The 20,329-nt window shown below is 33.9% G+C and overlaps 1 protein-coding gene across 5 annotated transcripts in view; it reads right to left on the bottom strand.

The window, feature by feature from the left end:
* Window positions 1-20,329, bottom strand: part of LOC138710861 (tetratricopeptide repeat protein 14) — a 72,063-nt gene that overhangs the window by 11,726 nt on the left and 40,008 nt on the right. For 4 of the 5 annotated variants that reach the window (XM_069842029.1, XM_069842030.1, XM_069842033.1 and 1 more), the window contains 7 exons: window positions 20,036-20,317; window positions 18,086-18,271; window positions 16,003-16,091; window positions 12,150-12,218; window positions 11,782-11,935; window positions 9,719-10,036; window positions 2,706-2,804 (listed from right to left, as the gene is read on the bottom strand). In XM_069842029.1, the coding sequence (XP_069698130.1) occupies window positions 2,706-2,804; window positions 9,719-10,036; window positions 11,782-11,935; window positions 12,150-12,218; window positions 16,003-16,091; window positions 18,086-18,271; window positions 20,036-20,317 (1,197 nt within the window). The remainder of the gene's footprint in view (window positions 1-2,705; window positions 2,805-9,718; window positions 10,037-11,781; window positions 11,936-12,149; window positions 12,219-16,002; window positions 16,092-18,085; window positions 18,272-20,035; window positions 20,318-20,329) is intronic. The other variant, XM_069842031.1, reaches the window with a different exon arrangement.

Raw genomic sequence — 20,329 nt, 5'->3', positions numbered from 1 at the left:
AAACTAACGAGTTTGATTTGTTGTTTTAACTTAGTGTTGGGATACTTTTTATATACATAAATATATTACTTACATTATATGCATCATGCTCTTTAATTGAGAACTGAAAGAATAAAGGTGTTCCTTAGACAATTTTGATGTGTGTATACTAACTTTAGTATATTAACATCAGCAAGTATTACTGCAAATGCTGTATTTAAAGATACAGTACAAAATTCCTCTTAACTGGCATCATATTTAAGGGACCAGGCTAGTTCCAAATAAAGATTTTGCTGGATAATTGAATAAATACTGGTATATAAAGGTAAAGGTATCGCCGTCACATGCCATGAAGGCACTTGGGGGGCATGGAGGTAGAGCCCCATGCTTTCCATGACCTCAGCACTAGAATGAGGTGGTGTGGTCGGCACCACGCTCTGACCACCTTTTACCCCCGGGAAAGACACGGTACTCAATTTTATAGGAGGCTGAGTGAACCTCAGGGCCGTTCTGGAAGTTTGGCAACGAGAAAAAATCCTGTCACCACCTGGGATCGAACCCCAGACCTTCCAGTCCGTAGCCAGCTGCTCTACCAACTGAGCTACCCGGCCGCCCAAATACTGGTATATACAAAAAAAAAAAAGTTCGTATTTCATCGTGCCAAATGTCGAAACTGCAGCCATGTAAATCTTATTTCTCTATCACTTGCTCATAACTCAATACACATAAAAACTGTGGATTTTCCTTATTAAAACACATCACACAACACAAATAATACACTCATTTTAGATTCGAATATTCACTAAAAATGAAGTTCATGCAAACTTCCTAATGTGGCAACACTGATGGCCCGAACTTAACTAAATAAACATAAAAATTGTGTAGATTTTCTTTATTAAAACACATCACACGACACAACCAATGCACTAATTTTAGGTTCGAATATTGACTGAAAATGAAAGTTCTTGCGAACTTCCTAATGAGGCAAAACTGATGGCCCAGACTGTGGCAATGTGGCAGATTTAGACTTTTTTTTTTGGCCTAGCCAAAAGCGCTGTTGTTTTGGTATTGTCGGTTATTTGGGTGCCGGTTACGAGGGATTTTACTGTAATAAGGTGCATTAAAGCTGGAACAACCAAATAAGCAATGCTGTTTAACACAACACAAAAGAATAAACACTGTCCTCTCCATAAATAATGAAACTAAGGAGTCATGATGGTAATGTGAAGAACATCTCTCTTAATTCTGCATGGAACATTAAGAGGACCATGATCCTAACAAGCACAGAAGACAATACAAGTGGATTATTCCAGATCAGCAAGAAGCTAGATGTCTTCTGTACAACAAAACGAAATACCAATCTAACATTTAACATACTATGTACAGGATTTTCCAAAAGAATTTCGAGTCTCCTTATTACAAAATTTAATCAGTGAAAAGTGAAGTTATCTTGGTTCTTAACACATAAAAAATAATACCTTACGATCTTTGCCATCAGCGCACAAATATATGATGCAGTCCCCTATATTATGAGGTGTAATGTAGTGTGTTCTTTTACAAAAATCAAATAACTATCACTGCAACTATTGATAAAGTGCTTCTGTGCATAGAGTGCACACATTTTAAATACTAATAGTTTGAAAGCCATGCAATGAATGTCAGCTGCAAAACTAAGTCTTTCTATAATAAATCAACCATTATCCTCTATCCCTCCTACCTTCTTTTGTTAGTAAATATAACTTTTTCTTAAAGCGAATTCACAAAGAGTAAGCTCTAAATCGGAGAAGTGCAGGCAAAACATGCAGCTTTTAGTCTTCAGTCCAGAAATACTTAAAGAGACAGCTGAAGCCGACAAAAAATACTACGTACACTTTTTCATAATGAGCTAAATTTTGAAACCCTTTCGCCAATTTTTATATATCCACAATGGTAACACACGTTTAACAGAACAAGCTTATATTCGCATTAAATAAATCACAGAAAGCAACAGCATATAACATAAATTCAGGGAAGTTAAATTAATCCTCTTAATCTCACGAATAATCTGGTAAAAGTATTTAAAAAAAATTGAGCATCCAAGTAAACTTCGTATATAATATCAACAAAATGTGAATACATTCTATTCACAGTTTGTTGTTAGATGCTATGAAATATATCCTATACCTCCAATTATCTGATGTAATGTACCACATTTTTGTCGTCATACATAATAGAACGAAATCCTAAGTTCTGTACAAAAAGAGAAATTTAAAATCATGCAAAAATGCATTAGAACAGATGTTTTATATGATTTCCAACAATACACAATTACCCATTTTACTGTCGATTTTAGAACTATTTGAAGTTTAAAGTTGAACTGCATTCCTTCTGAACACTTCCCAATACATGATAGATTTGTCGAATCAATAGGTTAAGATTAAGAGGTTTAAAGACATGCAAACTATTAAAATAAAAAAGGACAATTGAAGGATCTATTCTACATTCACAGAGGTGTTTTGTACCAAGTAAGTTAGTTCAATATGACAGGAATTCCACGCCACAAACAGTATTTAAATGAAAGAAGCAATTGAAATGGTGCACTTTAAAAAAATTCTTCACGGGTATTTGTAGTATTTTATCGACTGCAATGACAATTTGCAAAATGTTAAACCATTTCCATTTTTAACTGTCATTACAACGGACTTCTACTGTACATCTTTCGGTTAAGGTATTTTGGTACAACATACCCCTTTGATAGCCCCGTGTCCTTCTCAACTTTTGTATAGTATGCATTCAGTTTTGACTCCAAGTCCTCCAAATCAGGAAGGTTATCCAAACCTAGCAATCTAGAAGGAAACATTAAATCATCATTAAAGAGGGACACAATTATTACACTTTAGGCTATAAGTTATTAATTCGTAATTTTTAAGCAAGTATTTTTCTTGAAGCTCCTTTTCGAAGATATAGCATACGAATTCATCATCTTTCGTCAGAAGCGTGATGTGCTAGTAATAAAATGCTCTTTTATTTATAAACAAAAACAGATGTGTTAAATTATGTACTGGTACTCTTTTATTACATCGTCAAAACTGATCAAAAAACTATCTTCAAATTATATAATTTTCTTTATACAATGTTTCACTGCACTCCATATCACTGTAAGGCATACTGTGGCCACCCACCATCCTCCCACCCATATTCTTTTGTTATCCCTCAGGAACTTTGCCAATTCATAGGTGGAAAATTTATGGGCGAATGACAGCTCTTAGAGGAGAGGTACACAGCTAGGAACTTATTTAACATTCTTAGCCTTAAGACAGTGACAACAGAACCTGTTTTATGGAATCTAAGCCAATTCCACGATCAGTAAGTTTCATTTTACGGAACTCTTATATAAGTGATGCTATGAAATATTAAATGTTAAAATATTCTGTATAAATTTAAAGCAGTATTTTTATAAGCCTACTATTCTTTCTGAAATATAATTACCACAAGAAATCGTCTACTATTGCCTCCATGGATATAAAAATAAGTGATAATTATATACCTAGTACATTAAAAGAAATCTATAGTATGTTACAATTAATTATGTATGGAAATGAATTGTTCTAATCAGTATCTTCTAAACTATTATAGAAGAATTATGTTTGCATATAATGAAAAATGTTTCGGTATTATAAAACTATGTATCTTTTTCTCTAGTACCATGGCACAAGAAAGCCATGTAAGCCATTTTCATGAATTAAAGACATAATTTTAAAAACTTTCTATTTTTGTACACTTAATGAGAAACTTGTAAATAAAATCACAAATAAAAAGATTCCGGTACACCTGCATAGCAAACTACAAACCACCCACTTGGGGGGGGGGGGGGGGTTTCCTAAGGTATAATTATTGAAAGAAGATACAAACACTACTTCTGGGATCAAATTTCAGAATAAAAGCAAGAACAATACTTTCCTTATTTTAATTTTCAATATCACCAAATCTTAATCATGGTATCAGCAGTAAATTTAGTCTTGGTAAAAAGCATTCGTCACTGCACACTAAATTACATAGTGATTTAGTTTTCAATTCAGTTTATGAATTCTACAGGTACATCCGATTGTATATATTCTTACTGAGGACCTCGCCAGAATAAACAACAGAATTCCATAAACTTTTTTAGTACTAACTTGAGGGCTGGAATATAATGAAAGTTTAGTAGATATAAGAATAGCATCTCGTACAAAATTCAAGACTAGAATGTGAGGAAATTGAAGTGAATTTTTTGGAAATGTGATATGGATTAGATTGTAGTGTCTCAGGATAATTATGATAAGTTTGTAACTAAGGACTACAACTACAAACTCTGAATTTTTCAAACACCCATGACCTTTACAACAAATTATTTCGTACCAGTAATTCTAAAATTACTCCCTACCTACAAAATACTGGAAAGGCCATATCATTACCGAATCTTCTTGGAATTTGATGCAGAAGCTGTAAAAATATTAATGAAACACTGAGCAAATTTAAAATCATCTACCACCACGCAAGAAATTTATATATCAACACATGCTTCTTACGAATATACTTTTATGAATGTACCCTATATCTTACGAATACAATTTGATAGGCTAAATATAATCTAATCTACAGAACATTCTTCAAATATAATTAATATATAAATTATAAATTAGGAAATTCATCATTATGTAGACTCCTTCATTGTGCTAAACACCCACCTTTCTAAATAAGTGGTTTTCAACAATGTAACAAATCAGGGATCCTCTTGTACTAATATTTTCAAGCAAATAAATGCCACATGTCACGCCAATGTGAAATTTGTACATCTAAGAAAATATAAGACAGCATGCTTAAAATGCTGTAGTATAATCAGACTCAAGTATTTTTTCTTATTCTATCAGGAAAAAACATACTTTGCACGTGTGGAGTTTAAACTTCATTTTAATATAAAAAATTAGAACATTTTTAATATTAATAACGAAAAACTCTAGTTGAATATCATCTTAAAGTACAGGGCATTCAAGCCAAGATGTCCCTTACTACCATGAAAACTGGTTGGTGGACGGGAATAATGCGAGTCTGGGCATTATGCCACTCGCTAGTATGGTAGATTCCCATGGCTCTCTCAAGTCAGTATAGTATTCAGTGTGTGTCTGCTGTGTATGGTTGTGTTGTGACGTGCAGCATAGAAAGTGGAATATGCATGGAGAATGTGTTGCCGTAAATTCAGACGTTGTTTCCCCAATGGTCCTGTGCCAAATAAGAAAACAATATACAGACTCACAAAGAAATTTAACGCGACAGGCTCGGTTCAAAATAAGAAGCATCGAGTAAATAAATGGGTCTTAACTGAGGAAACATTAAGATCAAATATGTTTTCAATTAGAATATTTTCTGAGAGACTATAAACTGTGAGTAATATAGGTGACTGATTCTGCAACCATTCTTTGCCAAGCCCACAAATGAGAAAAAAGACTATGCATATTTTATGCAGGACAATGCGACGGCGCAAATTGCAAATGTTCCAATGTAAGAACTTGATAATATTTTCAGTGATCGCATTGTGAGTCGCTGTTTATGACCTCTGCAATTCCCCAACATAAATCCATGGAATTTTTATTTGTGGGGTAAATTAAAAAGCGTATTATATGCAAATAATCCTCACATCTCGGATGAATTAAAGGAAAATATCCGAAAAACAATACAGAACATAAGTGAAAATGAACTACAGAAAGTGTCCAGGAATGTGCTGAAGCGATGTCAAGCATGCTTCAATGTCAAAAGTCACCATTTCTAGCAATTACTACAATAAGGTAAGCCTTTTATTTCAGTTCCATGAGTTTTATTTTTCCGCAAATTACGCTCACCATTGGGTGGGAGATGGGTGATCTGTATAGCTTGCGGAGGCCGTGCAACCACCGGTAGTGAGTGAACATCTTGGCTCAAACACTATGTATATTTCTTACAAAGATAACAGTGCATTTTTCTCCATTTGCAACCACAACCTTGCGGGAATGGCACTCACCAAGGACTGTTCAGAAACTGGTCCCATTGAACAATTCTTCCACTCACAGCCACACATGGCACCACTTACTTGTCAGTCTGCATTTGTGATATTGGTATATTCTGAGGTTTTGTGTTGTTATTTATACTTAGTGTTATTACAGTCTATTAGTGTGCAGTGTTATTAGTCATAGTGAGTTGATGAAATATAGTATATTCTAGTTTACTGAAATGCCATCACACAAGTTAAAATCAGAAAACTTTTATATATGATACTTATATGGTGAACTCAAACAGGGAAATGCACAAGCGATTTTTAGATAAATTTCCTGGTAAGTAGATACCTATAGGGATACAATACAAAGACTTCTTAAACTTAGGGAAATGGAATCTCTAAATGTCAGAATCCCTAACCAAAATCGTCGTTCTCTAGAAGAAAAGTACAATCAAACTGAAAAAATATTAGAACTTGCTCCAAAGAAACCTCTACTTCACCTTGCACAGAAAACATATGCTTCATATTTCTCAGTCTACCAAGCTACTGAACTTTTAAAACTGAAAACTTAGAGTCTATGGTCCAAGAATTACAACCTCGTAACAATGTAAGTATAGTGAGTGCATTTGTGTAATTGAGTTTTATAGAACAATACTAATGATATTGTCAAAAAACAATTTCTTCAGATGAAGCATGGTTTCATTTATATAGTCATGTTATTTCATAGAACAATTAATAAACAATTAATATTGGGAAGAAGAATTCCCTGGGTGTCTAGAGTCTGGAAATTTGTATGAATGTGAGTGTGCCAGGTTAATATTAATTAACCAATCATCACAAATATAAAAATACATCAGGACTGTCGCTGGGCAGTAACCTGAACACACGTTTCAGCATCACATTGTTGACAAGTAACTCCATCTGTTAGCACAACCATGAAGCATCTAGTAGATGCTATAGAGTTACCAACAACGGAAAAAAAAAAAATATATTGAAGCATAGAAAATTCATGATTAATACACGAAGTTCCACTGAATGATGAAAAAAATTATGTATAATGTGCTGTAATTGCAAGAAAAATAATAGGGTTCATATATTTTTAAGACACTGTAAATCGAGAAGTACACACAAGTACTCACAGCTTTTTAACAAGTGTCCAATATTGAGACCATATGTATATTTACAAGATTCTGTGGATCTACAGTAATAAGGGAGATTTCTGATGTCAGGATCATTACTAGATAGTTATGGTCCGCATGTTTCCCAGACCTTACCATATTGATTAATTATCATCTGTGAGGAATCTTAATATAGTGTATAACATGGATGGGCATTTACTGGTTTGTGAACCGGAAGTCCTTCGAAACTTCCCTCCAATGACGAGAGATCCAGTCTGTTCCTATCACTCGATCTGCAGCGTACAAATCAAAACAATTAAGGGCGTCAGAAACAAACGGATATAAGTGTACTTTAGTTACTTTTGAGAAAATGTGACTGAAAATGTTTAAGCGTTCGTAAATTCCGTGAAGTTTTAATTTTAATTAAGAAGGATGTATTATTTTACACTGATATTAATTCGAGCTGAAAATTGAGAACGAAATCACTTTACAAGTTTTTGAAATAGATTTGGTCTGAAAGACTGAAACATCTGACAATACTATACCTGGACTGTTTCATTCTTTTAAAATCATACAGGTGTTGTGATTGGTCACGTAATGTCTTTGTGAATTGCCTTTATGGACACCCATTAATATTTTTTAGCGTAAAAGCAAAGAACATTTTCTTCTTTGGCAACATAGAAGAAGAGCTGTTCTTCCCATTCATCACGAAATTTGCGTTTAAATTATTGTTACGCTGTCTTTGAAAGCACTATAACAATAATTCAACTCTAATCACATTTTGTCAAAACTAACAAAAGTGCTCTTATATCCTTTGCTTCTGATTCCTTCAATTGTTTTGATTTGTACGGTACAGAACGAGTCATACAAAGAGATCGGCACTGTAAATCACAACCCCATCTCTCGGTGTTGGAGGGAAGTTTTGGAGCACTTCTGGTTTGCAAACTAGTAAACGCTTATCCATGGTGTATAAGAATAGCTCAAACATTAAAATAGACGAACTTAGAGAAAATAACAGGACAGGAATTAGAAAAATTACAAATGGAGAAATTTTGCGAGTGAATGCAAATTTCATTAAAAAATGTCAGAAGTGTATGATTGCAGACAGACATTACTTCGAACTCCTAATAGCTTAGTACTTACTATGAATTGAAAATGAAATTTTGTGTTTAGTATTACTGAGTGGAAGAGAAGTGTGCAGGGTGACTACTGATCAACAAAACCAGTCGCTGATACAACCCACTGTGTGCATAGAACCCATGTAGTCACAGCCACAAGTATAAATTAATGCAGCATGTTTACATTTCAGAATTTAAAAGGTCAGATTAAAATAATCGATATTTTAGTTGCAACTTATATTAAGAATAAGGTAAAGAAATACTTTTCATCTTCTAACCTACCATGTTCTCACACGTGCAAAAATCCAAAATCTCAAGTAAAAAACATTCACATATTAAATTTTAAAAACTAAAAATGACGCACTTTATAATAATCCTTCTAATAATTTATATTATTTAATGTACCGAAGTACATATGATATTTCCATGCAGATATTCTGCGTCATCATAAGATGAAAGAGTAATGGAACGGAGAAAAAAAAATTCTCTCCGGCACAGGGATTTGAACCCGGGTTTTCAGCTGCACATAGAGCTGAAAACCCGGGTTCAAATCCCGGCGCCGGAGAGAATTTTTCTCCGTTCCATTATTCTTTCATCGTACTTCTAATAATGCCATAGGAGCCATTCAAATCAAGATACACCAATCAGAATTTCCTAGTACTGCAATGTAAAACTGTATTTACCCAAATCACACTCTTGCATCTCACAAACTATAGTTTTCAAAAGACATCCAGCCCTCTCAGCACGCGCGCACGCACACATACGTGTTTCCGTAACTGGATTTAATCGTAATTCCCTACACTCATCACGATGTTATGTGGGCATCGGTCCCATAACTGGTCGAAATTTCATGAAGATATTTCTTTCCTATGAGGATTCAAACAAGTGCGCATTCCATAACACGACTCCAGGCATGATGCCTTAGACCACGATCCTATGATTCGCGACATTTAAAAAAAATGTAAACAAAGAAAACCATTTGTTTACACAATGATAGCACATTATATAAAGTAACAATAATAGTTTGTATAATGAAACTTTCCTTTTTACGAAATGTTCAGTAATATTTGCCACAGTTCACAATTTACACAGCCTTTAATCAGTTTAATCTAAATTACACTGGAAGTCCAGAATAATCTTTATTTCTGGTATATTTAAGATTCTTTCTTCTTGGATTATGCATTCTTGCGCGACTTCAATTGCATTGTTATAATCTAATTAATTCCCACAACTAGACTAACATTCTCGTTATACTGATCGAATCTTCATATACATCAAACTAATATCATAAAAAAAGCAGCTCTCAAATCATATTATACACGAAACATTGATTAAATTAGAGGTAACACATGCTATACATGTGTTGTGTTCATAACTTTTACTTCCCAGACTATTTACAAATGCACTTAGAGAGAGAAAGCAAGAACACGAATACAAAGGAAAAACCATTTGAACATTTTACACAAGATTTGGGTAAATACAGTACATTATAAAAACAAAAAATAAATGCTGCATACCTAAGATCCTTTTTGTCTTCACCAGAGCCATATAGGAACTCCTCCTCGTCATCTATGCTCTTGCGTTTTCTCAAATCATCTTTAGCACTAAGCTCCTTCCTTAGAGCATCACGGAACTTCTTTGATTCCATCTGTTCTTCAAATGCCTTAGTATCGAACTTATCCCCTCTCTTGTTACTTCTGTGCTTCTTTTTCTTATCATGATCTTCACGATCACGGTCCCTCTTCTTCTTCTTGCTCTTCTCTTTCTCTCGAGATTTTTTATCCTTTTTCTTCTTCTTTTTCGATTTTTCTTCTAATGCTTTCCTTTCCTTTTTCCTATAAAAACGAGAAGAGGAAAATATGTACAAACTTACTCCAGAAATACAGTAACGACTCCTGCCTATACGGTAATTTCAATTTTCGTAGTATATGCAAACTGCTAACAGATAATAAGCAAACTGCTAACAGATAATAAGCAGTGACAAAATAAACTAGCGGAGAAGTCGAAGAGTGAAATACGATGGCCAGCAGAGTGTTAACTTTATGTACTCATCTGAACCAGGTATCCAGCTTTCAAGCCACTAGCTTTGATCTTGCAGATTTAGTTCTCCTTATTTTGCATCAACTTTAAATTTTCGATAGAAAAAGCAATTTGTTATAATATGGAATGTGGTGATCCAAACAAGCATGTGTAGAGCAGTTTAAGTATTACTACTATTATTAATCAAGTTATGATAAAATTTATAATTTCAATATTACTTAAAATTTAAATTTACATTGTGGGCACAATCAAGAGCCTGGAGAGGTTTAGCTCGGCAAACAAGATTAGATCAATGGCCAATTTCTTTAGGTCCAATCCAAACATTTATCTTACCACATTAGGGAAAGAAATTAGTAAGCAGTGATTCAAATTTGGTATGAAATATGCAATCAGTTTCCTTGGACATTGGTGTTCTACAAGATGTGACTATATGTCCCCCCCCCCCCCAAAAAAAAACCAAGAATGCAATAAACACAATTACTACAATTTGAATTTTTTCCACCTTAATTAATGGTTACATGGAATGACTGCCTTTTTATCACGTTATTTTCTGTATATAGCATCGTGATTCTTGTCCTCTTTATAACTCTCAACAATGACACAAAACCCAACTAAAATGAACATAAAAAATATTTCTTATTGTTTGTCAATATGAATTTGTAGACTAAAATAGTATGACGAAAGTTGTGTTACGGTTTTATTCATTGCACTATGTGTTAAAAGCAGCAAAAATAAAAGCAAACAATTCTATGGTCTCTAGTAAATTTTACACGCATTTAAAACCAATTATCCTGAATACCCTAAGACAAAGATTTCGAATTGCAAAATGTTCAGGATAAAATAGCTAAAATAAACAATGAAAATGCATTAAAGTATCTTATAGTTTCTCTATAATATACTGGAAAGACACACACAACTACTGCAGAGAACATGGCTTGTATAAACTTCGTACAAAAACAATGCAATATGTTGAACAATGAACTGGTTAAAAAAAATATTTAATTAATCTGCCCCTACAAGAAAACAAAGTAACCATTTTTATTACATTTGATACAATTTTGCCAATGAAAACGAAACCAGGAGTCTGGATATCTTCTGCAAAACTGAGAACTGTGACTTTCCCTTCTCTATACTCGAATTTCTAAGAAAATCCAGTTCATAAAGAAGTTTCAAGTAACACCTTATAAAACTTTGTAACTTGTAGAGCCTTTTATCAAAACATTTACTTGTTAAGTAATTATGTAATATGGGTACAAAATCCTTTTCAAACTATGACCAAACCAGTCAATATGAAGCAGATGATTAATAAAGTACAACTAGAGTTTTTATGTTAATTTAAAGTGGAATTATTCCTTTAAATCATTTGTGGTGCAGTGAGTAGGATAGTAATCTACTGTTCATACATTTCGGATATGTCTTCCTGCTGTAACAATGTTTACATAAATACCGTAGTATTCATATTTTTCTGTAATTCATTATTACATATGGAGTAAAAAATTATTACCTGATCACAAGCACATTGACATGATAATAAACTTACCATCTGGCTGTTTCTTCTAAGAACTTTCGTACTTTTTGTTCGTACTCAGAATCACCCTTAGTCTGTTCAAGAAATCTGCATACTCTCTGTTCATATTCAATGTCTTTATCATATGCTTTGGACATGTCAGAGGCTGTCTGAAAAGCTGTACTTCCTGAAATTCAATCATACATTCACAACAAATTAATTTCTTAACAAAGAATAATGAAATGTATAACAATTTAGTATTATCTATTACTGTAAAATATAAAACTGAAACATGACTAGAGATTTTGAAATTTCACTTAATAAAATTCAACATTCACCGCGTAATTAATTATATGACATTTATGTGGTCAATGAAGAATGTAAACTGTAAAATTACTTACGGGCAAAAGCAAATGGTAATGCTGGAGGATTATAGTGGGACAGTCTCTGTGCCAACAAACCAGTGATACCTGAAAGAATATATGTATATTTGTGCAATTACCACTGAAAGCAAAATACGTGTTAATGTATTCATTGTGAAATATTCAATAAAGAATATTATGAATAATTTTTAACTAACAATAAGAAACATTTTCAGTATTTTAACGCCAAGTACCGGTACAGAACTATTACAAAGAGAAAGGTTAAACTTGGAAATAGTATCAAAAGTGTAGGGGCGGACAAGTGCAAGCAGATAATCAAAAAGTATTTAATGACTCTTCAAAACTATTGAAGCTGGAAAGTGTTGGTGAAATGACAGCATGTTAATATCAGATTGAAAATGTTAGGAGCAGGCTTAGCAGAGTAAATTATATGACACCCGTACTGTACTATTCGAGAAATTAAGAGATCAATCAATTATCTAGACTAAAACATATATGTGTGTGTGTGTGTGTGTCTATATATGAGAGAGAGAGAGAGAGAGAGATACAATAGGTTCCATCATATGTAGGAATATATGGCAACAAGATGACATATTAGCAAAGAAAAAAAAAAAAAAAAAAAAAAAAAAAAAAAAAAAAAAAAAAAAAAAAAAAGACTCTTTTCAAAACTAATTTAGTTCTGGGTGCTCCAGAAATAACACTCCTGAAGAAAAATGTTTTGCAAAATTACAACAACCATGAACACAACCAGAACAAACAGTTGGTCAAGATACAAGAAGAGCGGATTCTTAACAACCATAAACCATGAAAAAAAAAATATATAGAAGCATCCAAATAAAGAACAGGTCATGACTCTTTAGCAGCCCACCTCTATAAAATAAAACAGCTTCACAACAGAAGAATGCACACTATGTAGACAGGCAGATTCAAAAATGAACGCTGATCACCTGCAAGAAACTAAATACTACAAATCAAGCAGCTGACTTCAGCTAAGATGTACTGGAACACTAGATTCCAAATGAAATAGATGTTTTTAACACCTGGACAAGAAGAAGACGACATACTGCGCGTAAGTTATATGTAATTTAACTTCAAGTATAAAAACTAATGTATTACACAATTTTATACATGGCATAAAATCAAATTCTTCTGTGTAACATGTTTCTACCACCTTAAGATGTTCTTGTTTCTCTCCTTGATATTTAGGATGCAACAGAAAGACTGTATGGAAATGTATTCTTTTTACTGAAATGAAGTAGCAAATGACCACAGCATTCAGAAAGCTTCATATCCAGCTACAATTTCAATGCTCCAGCAAAGTTGCAATCTTCTTTTCTGCAATAGTTTATTAGTTTCTCACATGTTTTAGTTGAACAGCATCTGGCCAAGAAAAAAGTCACTATCATATACCTTTTACAGTGGATAATTTCTCATCACCAGCTAACCTTGAAACTCTTTTGTGGAACAGAAACTCTTGTATTTGTACTGATTACTAGAGAATTTACTTGTAATGTAAAACATCATACCTTTATGGAATAGGCCCCGGAATGTACTACATGCAATTCCAGCCTTACTATCAAGTAAATCACCAAGCATACCATTCTTGACAACTAGAGAAAACTAATGAGCATTTCCTTTTTTTTTTTTTTTTTTTAACCCAATGCAGGGGCCCTTAACTTCTTATCATTTGTCTCAACTTTGCAGGCTCACAGTTGTGACTATTGCCAAGAAGCCTAGACCACTTAGTTTGTCAGAGACTACTCAGAATGCACCACAGGCAGTGGGTCCACATTACGCTTGTAATGAATGATGGAGAAGTGTTGGGATGTCATAGGGGGAATCAGAGTACTCAGAGAAAATACCAGAGCTTGCTTGAATTCAAAGTAGAATGGGATTTGAACCCATATATATATAAGCACAGTGCTCTAGCACAGAGTCCCCATGGAGTTGAATCGTTTATGTAATGTAGAGTAGCTTAACTGTACTTATGCTGGGTTGCAAGAAAGCATTTATAGGTTCGTTAAACGCTATTGGTCCTATAACTATTCATTTAGCGTCAGTAAGCATTGCAAGAACAACCTTTAAAGCTATTGGTTCGTTAAAGCAGTCTGTAAACTATAGGTCAAAAATCGGAGCTGTAAACTGTTAACAAATCGTTAGCCGCCATATTGTATGTATATTGCTTGTTTTTGTATTTGACAATATTAAGTCATTTCGTAGATATATCATCAGAAACAGGTATCGGTAAGTAAAATGTAATATACATATCACAATGAACTCGAGATTCATGTGTGTATAGGAAAAGTTTTGTGAATAAAACAATTCTGAACAATTTCGAGGGAAAAATTGTTCCGGGGCCGGGTATCGAACCCGGGACCTTTGGTTAAACGTACCAACGCTCTCCCACTGAGCTACCCGGGAACTCTACCCGACACCGATCCAATTTTTTCCTCTATATACACAGACCTCAAAGTGGGCTGACAACCGTCAAGCAACCAACATTTGAGTGCACACTAACTCTGTGTGACTTTAAATTGTGGTTTTCTGTTACGTACAGTGACGTGTATTATGCAAATTAAGCTTTCAGGAATAACTCCCTGTAAAGTTAATTTGAATAATTTCGAGGGAAAAATTGTTCCGGGGCCGGGTATCGAAACCGGGACCTTTGGTCTGTGGATATAGAGGAAAAAATTGGATCGGTGTCGGGTAGAGTTCCCGGGTAGCTCAGTGGGAGAGCATTGGTACGTTTAACCAAAGGTCCCGGGTTCGATACCCGGCCCCGGAACAATTTTTCCCTCGAAATTATTCAAATTAACTTTACAGGGAGTTATTCCTGAAAGCTTAATTTGCAAAACAATTTTATTACTATTATAGAATCGTCTGACGTAAAGATTATGTTTGGTATGGTACGACATCTACCAAGACCAAGAATACTGAAAGACAGATCAAATTCTCTAGAAGAATACGATAATATTGATTTTAAGGTTAGATTTAGATTATCGAAAGAGACATTCATGGCTCTCTTGCATGAAATAGGGCATCATATTGGAAAACAAATTGCATGCAGTAAGACAGTATCAGCAAGTAACAGCTGTTGACTGTCTTGCGCTATTACGCAATAGGAGCGTTTCAGAATGTGATAGTGGATCATATTCACGTTTATAAATCTACAGTTTGTAGAATAATAAGACGTGTGACTGCATTGCAAGAATGAGAGAACAATACATTACTATGCCTCAAGGAAATTCTGTACAAACAGTAAAAAGGATTTCTTCTCAATCTGCAATTTTCGCAACGTTATTTGTGCATAGACTATAGCCATATGAAAATTCAAAGCCCTAGTGGACACTTGAATGAGATGTATCACCGAAACAGGAGGGGTTACTTCTCTATCAATCTGTACCAAGAATCGTTGTATGTTGACCTAGGTCAGTATTTGATGCTTGTCTTCTACATGCAAAGTTTGAAAACAATGACTATCCAAAAACACAATATTACCATAGCGACACGCACATATAATAAGGGAATTATTTGCGCTGGCTACGATGGCTCTGTCATTTTGAATCTCTTCCGTTTAAAGAAGAAATAGCTAACAGATCGTTAAATATCATATTTGCAACGACCTATACTTTAAAGGTCCGTTACTTAACGAGAGAATAGCAATTTATGGAACAGGTTTCTTGCAACCCAGCATTAATCTTTTCAAGTAATCGCTACAAGAACATGCATTCAGGTAACTATAAATAAATTCCATTAAAGAAACACTGATCATCTCAAAATATACTCACTAACCACTCTTCATTTTCAAAAAAAGCACAGCTAGTTTTTCAAACCAATACATAACTCATACTCCTGCATAAAAAAGTTTTACCTTCCCCTTCATGACTTGGATCCATGAGAGCCATCCTCTTGCTCAATGGTGATAGCGATTTCTCCCGCTTGTCATCCTTTTTTCTGGAGCTGAAAGAGATGCAAGAAACTTCAAATTAAGATCTGCAATAAATTAATAATAATGAATGTATACAGTCTCTCTATAAAAGATCTGAACAATTACAAAAATTATTATTATTATTATATATAAAGCAAAATATAATAAAATTATACTGGTACCATTTTAAAATACTGTTCAAAGTTTTTATTCCTTACATTTAAAAGATAATAATTATACTTTTATCATTACAATTTATTATAATGAAAAACAGATACTCAGCATGTAAATGCATTTTGTGTTCTGGAGTTTCATTCCACAATATTAGTGGAATACAGTATTAGTGGTACCAGTTCATAAACAATTCAAGCAGAAATCCCTCACCAGAAAACTCAAATCATATTATCAACAATTCTGGTGCGCCTATTCCAGCAAGAAGACTTATGCTAAGCTAGCTGTGAGTAGAATATCTCTCATCTGTTTGGGAAGTCATTTTTAAATTGACTGCTCTACAATTCTACACCCACATTATTTTCAGTTACTTCTACGTATCACACTTAATAATGTTGTGCTATATCATTAACTTTCTTTAGATGTTTCATATATCGTACTTCAGAAGACAATGTTATCCAGCATGTTTCAAGAATGAGGCAAAATTTCACATTTCTGGCAAGATTCACATGCACAATGTATGCATATGAGGAAATTAAATACCTTACGCCATAGTTGAACATGTCAGGAGACAGCGAAAAGATTTCTTATGCTTTGACAAATGAATATCACTCAACGTGATATGTCAGAATTAAGGTTGATGCCAACTAAACGCTGTTTTTCAACATGATGGAGCTCTGCCATACATTCCTCATGAAGTTGGGCAGATACTTAACTGTTGTATTGGTCAGAGATGGGTGTTCTCCCCCCTCCCCTCAATCCCTTTGTATTATTTTCTTGGCCTCCGTTATAGCCAGACATTATCCAATTACATTTCTTGTTATGGAAATATGTTAAAAGTAACGTTAATTTTTCATTACTGGAAGTAAAGGGGCAAATCTAGAGACATATTCAAGATCAGTAAACACAAGTTAAAGAATGTTAGGCGAGACGTTTTAGACTTGATGTCTTTGTAATCAAGCTGGAGGTGAAGGGAAATTAAGGCATTCTTTAACGAGATTTAGCTGTAATTTCGTGTACAATGAATACATTTTGATTAATACATCCTTGTAATAAAAGTTTTCAAATCATTTAAAGACACATTATGTGATGAAAACTGAAGAACCCTATAAAGTTTCCTCAACCTTTGCATTCAAACATATAAAATTGCATCACTATCTTAGTACAACTTTAGCAGAATCCTCAAAAGACAAGTTAACTAAATATAAAGTACTACTCAATTTAATATTACTCCTACCCAAATTTCCCTTGCTGCTGCTGAATCCTAAAGCAATCTACTGTAACTTTGACAACAGGATAGAGTAATTCTGAACATTAGTATACCAGTACTCTCTTATATATGTAATGACATTTTTAATGAAGAACTATGATAAAATAAATTTAACTTCATAGACAACTGAATTATTTAGAAGTTTGTGATGAACTACAATTTGACAGGAGTAATGGGTAATGCTGTTTAAATTTAATTCCCTTTCTTAGAAATTAGTAATACTGGTAGTTTTCATTTGCATAATATAACCACACATACACTAAAATAAGCCCAAAGAAATTAAAATGTACCAAGTTTCCACAAATAAGCATTACTCAAATAAGAGAATAAGACTCCTGCTCAGGGATAGATGATGGCTATTATGGAAGTGATAGAGTGTACAATTACGATAGGGCAAAAATAATGTTACAATGAAGAATTTTTTTAAATCCTAGCTGAGGGGTAAAAACATTCTCTTTAATGAACCAAGCTGTGACAAATCAAGTCTTATTTCAGTAATGTGCTATTGTTCACTGTACGACAATTCAGTGAAAAGATTATACTCAAGTTAGTTGAATATAGTATTTTATTATGAACACAAATTACTTTTTTCTCCGTTTCTTTGAAGACTTTCGGGATCTCGATGGCGAACGAGACCGAGACTGTGAGCCAGATCTTGAGGAACCAGAACTAGTCTCCGATGATGAGGATGATGATGAAGAAGAGCTGTGGGAACTCGCAGAACTTGAACTGCTACTACTAGATGTAGATCTTCTACGACGTTTCCTGGATCTGAAGTCATTAATAAATATGTTAACAAAATTCTATTTAGTACCAACTCTGTACTATAACAACAACCCATTAAGTTTCAGGACAAGGTAAAATACCCAAACATCTACTTCTGATCACATTGTGTAAAAAAAAAAAAAAACTTCACTTCATGAACACATTTTATATTCATTATCATTTTAATAATCCAACTGTACTTTCGACAAAACATTTTTTTAAATCAATTTCTCCTCCATATTTTGAAGTTACACAACTGCAATTGAATCGCACTTTTTAGAAAGGAAGTAAAAATTTGCAATTTTTATTTTAACTGATGAAATTATTAATACTTTCAATGCGCACTAATTGGCGGAGAGAAACACTTAGTCAAACCTCTCCCTGTATCTTTAACATCAAGTTGATATTTATATACGGCGCTGGTAAACTGGTATTTATTCATGAAATTAGTTTCTTTTGCTCTTCAGAAAAGTAGCATATTTTGACTTAGTTCCTTTCTAAAAAGTGCGATTCAATTGGAAAGTTCTCAAACTAAATCCACTAGCTACATTACTATCAAACTAAATTCACTATTGTCAGTGCACTTCGAACTGGTGGACCAAGGTCAAGCAATGGACTACATTTGCCATGTGTGCTTACCCCCAATCCTGGACCATTCTCTTCAACTAAAGTCAGCTGGGATAACCGGAATTACTAGTGCTTCAGTTCAAAATTCATTTCAGTGACTTGTGTGTGGTTTGTGCATTTGTACGTGATCTTGATCTGCCAGTTCAAAAGGCACTGGGTATAGCTCCAATATATGAAAGTGGACATAAAGAATCTGAGGCTTGGGAAAGAAAACATAATATATACAAACAACACTCCCAAGGAATTTTCCCTACAACGCTTCAGTGCAAGGTCGCAAAAATTTGTGTGAGTATGTGTTAATGTTTAATGTGAACTGGTGGACATTGAATAAATTAGAAATGGACGTGAAAGTAGAGAAACTGAACACATTACATTTGAGTGAAAATTTAATTTGCAGAGCCATCCAACCTTTTATGAGAGGCTTTTGGAGTCAAGTAATTGGGAAAAACCAGTCTTCACCTGAGATGAAAAATGTACTGAGAACAGATAATGTCAAAGACAACCATCATTCCAGGCACACTTCAACTTCAAAAACAGATGATAATTCAGTTGGAGCCTGTGAACTTGGGCAACATACTATCAACTGACCATTAGGGAGATGGCCAGTACAAAATTGAAGTTTTTATGCAGTACAGAAATTTCAACTGAAGTTCTCAACATGTGAAATGTCTGCCAAACTTGTGCCAAGACTAACAAAAAGAAACAAAAAGAAACAAAAACAAATGCATATAAAATGTGCCATGGACTTTTTACAATGGGCCGAAAGAGAACTAAATTTAATGAATTTAATAATTAATGGTGATGAGGCAAGGCTTACAGCTATAATCATGAAATCAAAGCTCAATCAACCAAATGGAAGAGCACAGGTTTATCAAAACAAAAGACAAAGTTGGGATAAAGTTGGTCCAATGTGAAGACAATGCTGCTGTTTTCTTCCATTTCATCAGGCACTGCTGATCGTGAATATGCCCCAAGGGATCAAACAAAATATAAACACTATTACTGACGTGTTTTGGAACAAGAAAGGTTAACAAATAAGATAATGGTCAACACTGTGATGTATCAAGCCCTGAATTATGCAACTTCTAGTGAAATTGTGCTTCCTAAAAATAGAATAATACAGTATACTAAAGTTTGGCTTACTTTCTGTCTTTCTTCTTTTTTGATTTTGATCTCTCTTTGTCTTTTTCTTTCTTCTCGTCCTCCTCTTCTCCTTGGAGTAGCTGCTTCAGTGTTTCCTTTACTTCTAACGTTTTAGATGACAGACCAGGAATTGTGACTTCTGTATCAGATAGCTTGCTGCTATTCATTATCTTTGTTTTAAGGAATTCAATGGAATTTTGGGCTTCTTCATGAAATGGAATGAGTGCCAAACAATTTTCGTAAGACTTAAGTGCTTCTTCAAATTTGTTTTCATCCTCAAAACTGAAAGAGAAA

The sequence above is a fragment of the Periplaneta americana genome, chromosome 12 (genome assembly GCF_040183065.1).
Source record: "Periplaneta americana isolate PAMFEO1 chromosome 12, P.americana_PAMFEO1_priV1, whole genome shotgun sequence".
NCBI classification, from domain to species: domain Eukaryota; kingdom Metazoa; phylum Arthropoda; class Insecta; order Blattodea; family Blattidae; genus Periplaneta; species Periplaneta americana.
Note: the sequence above shows the minus strand (reverse complement) of the source record. Positions and strands in the feature narration are given on the sequence as shown.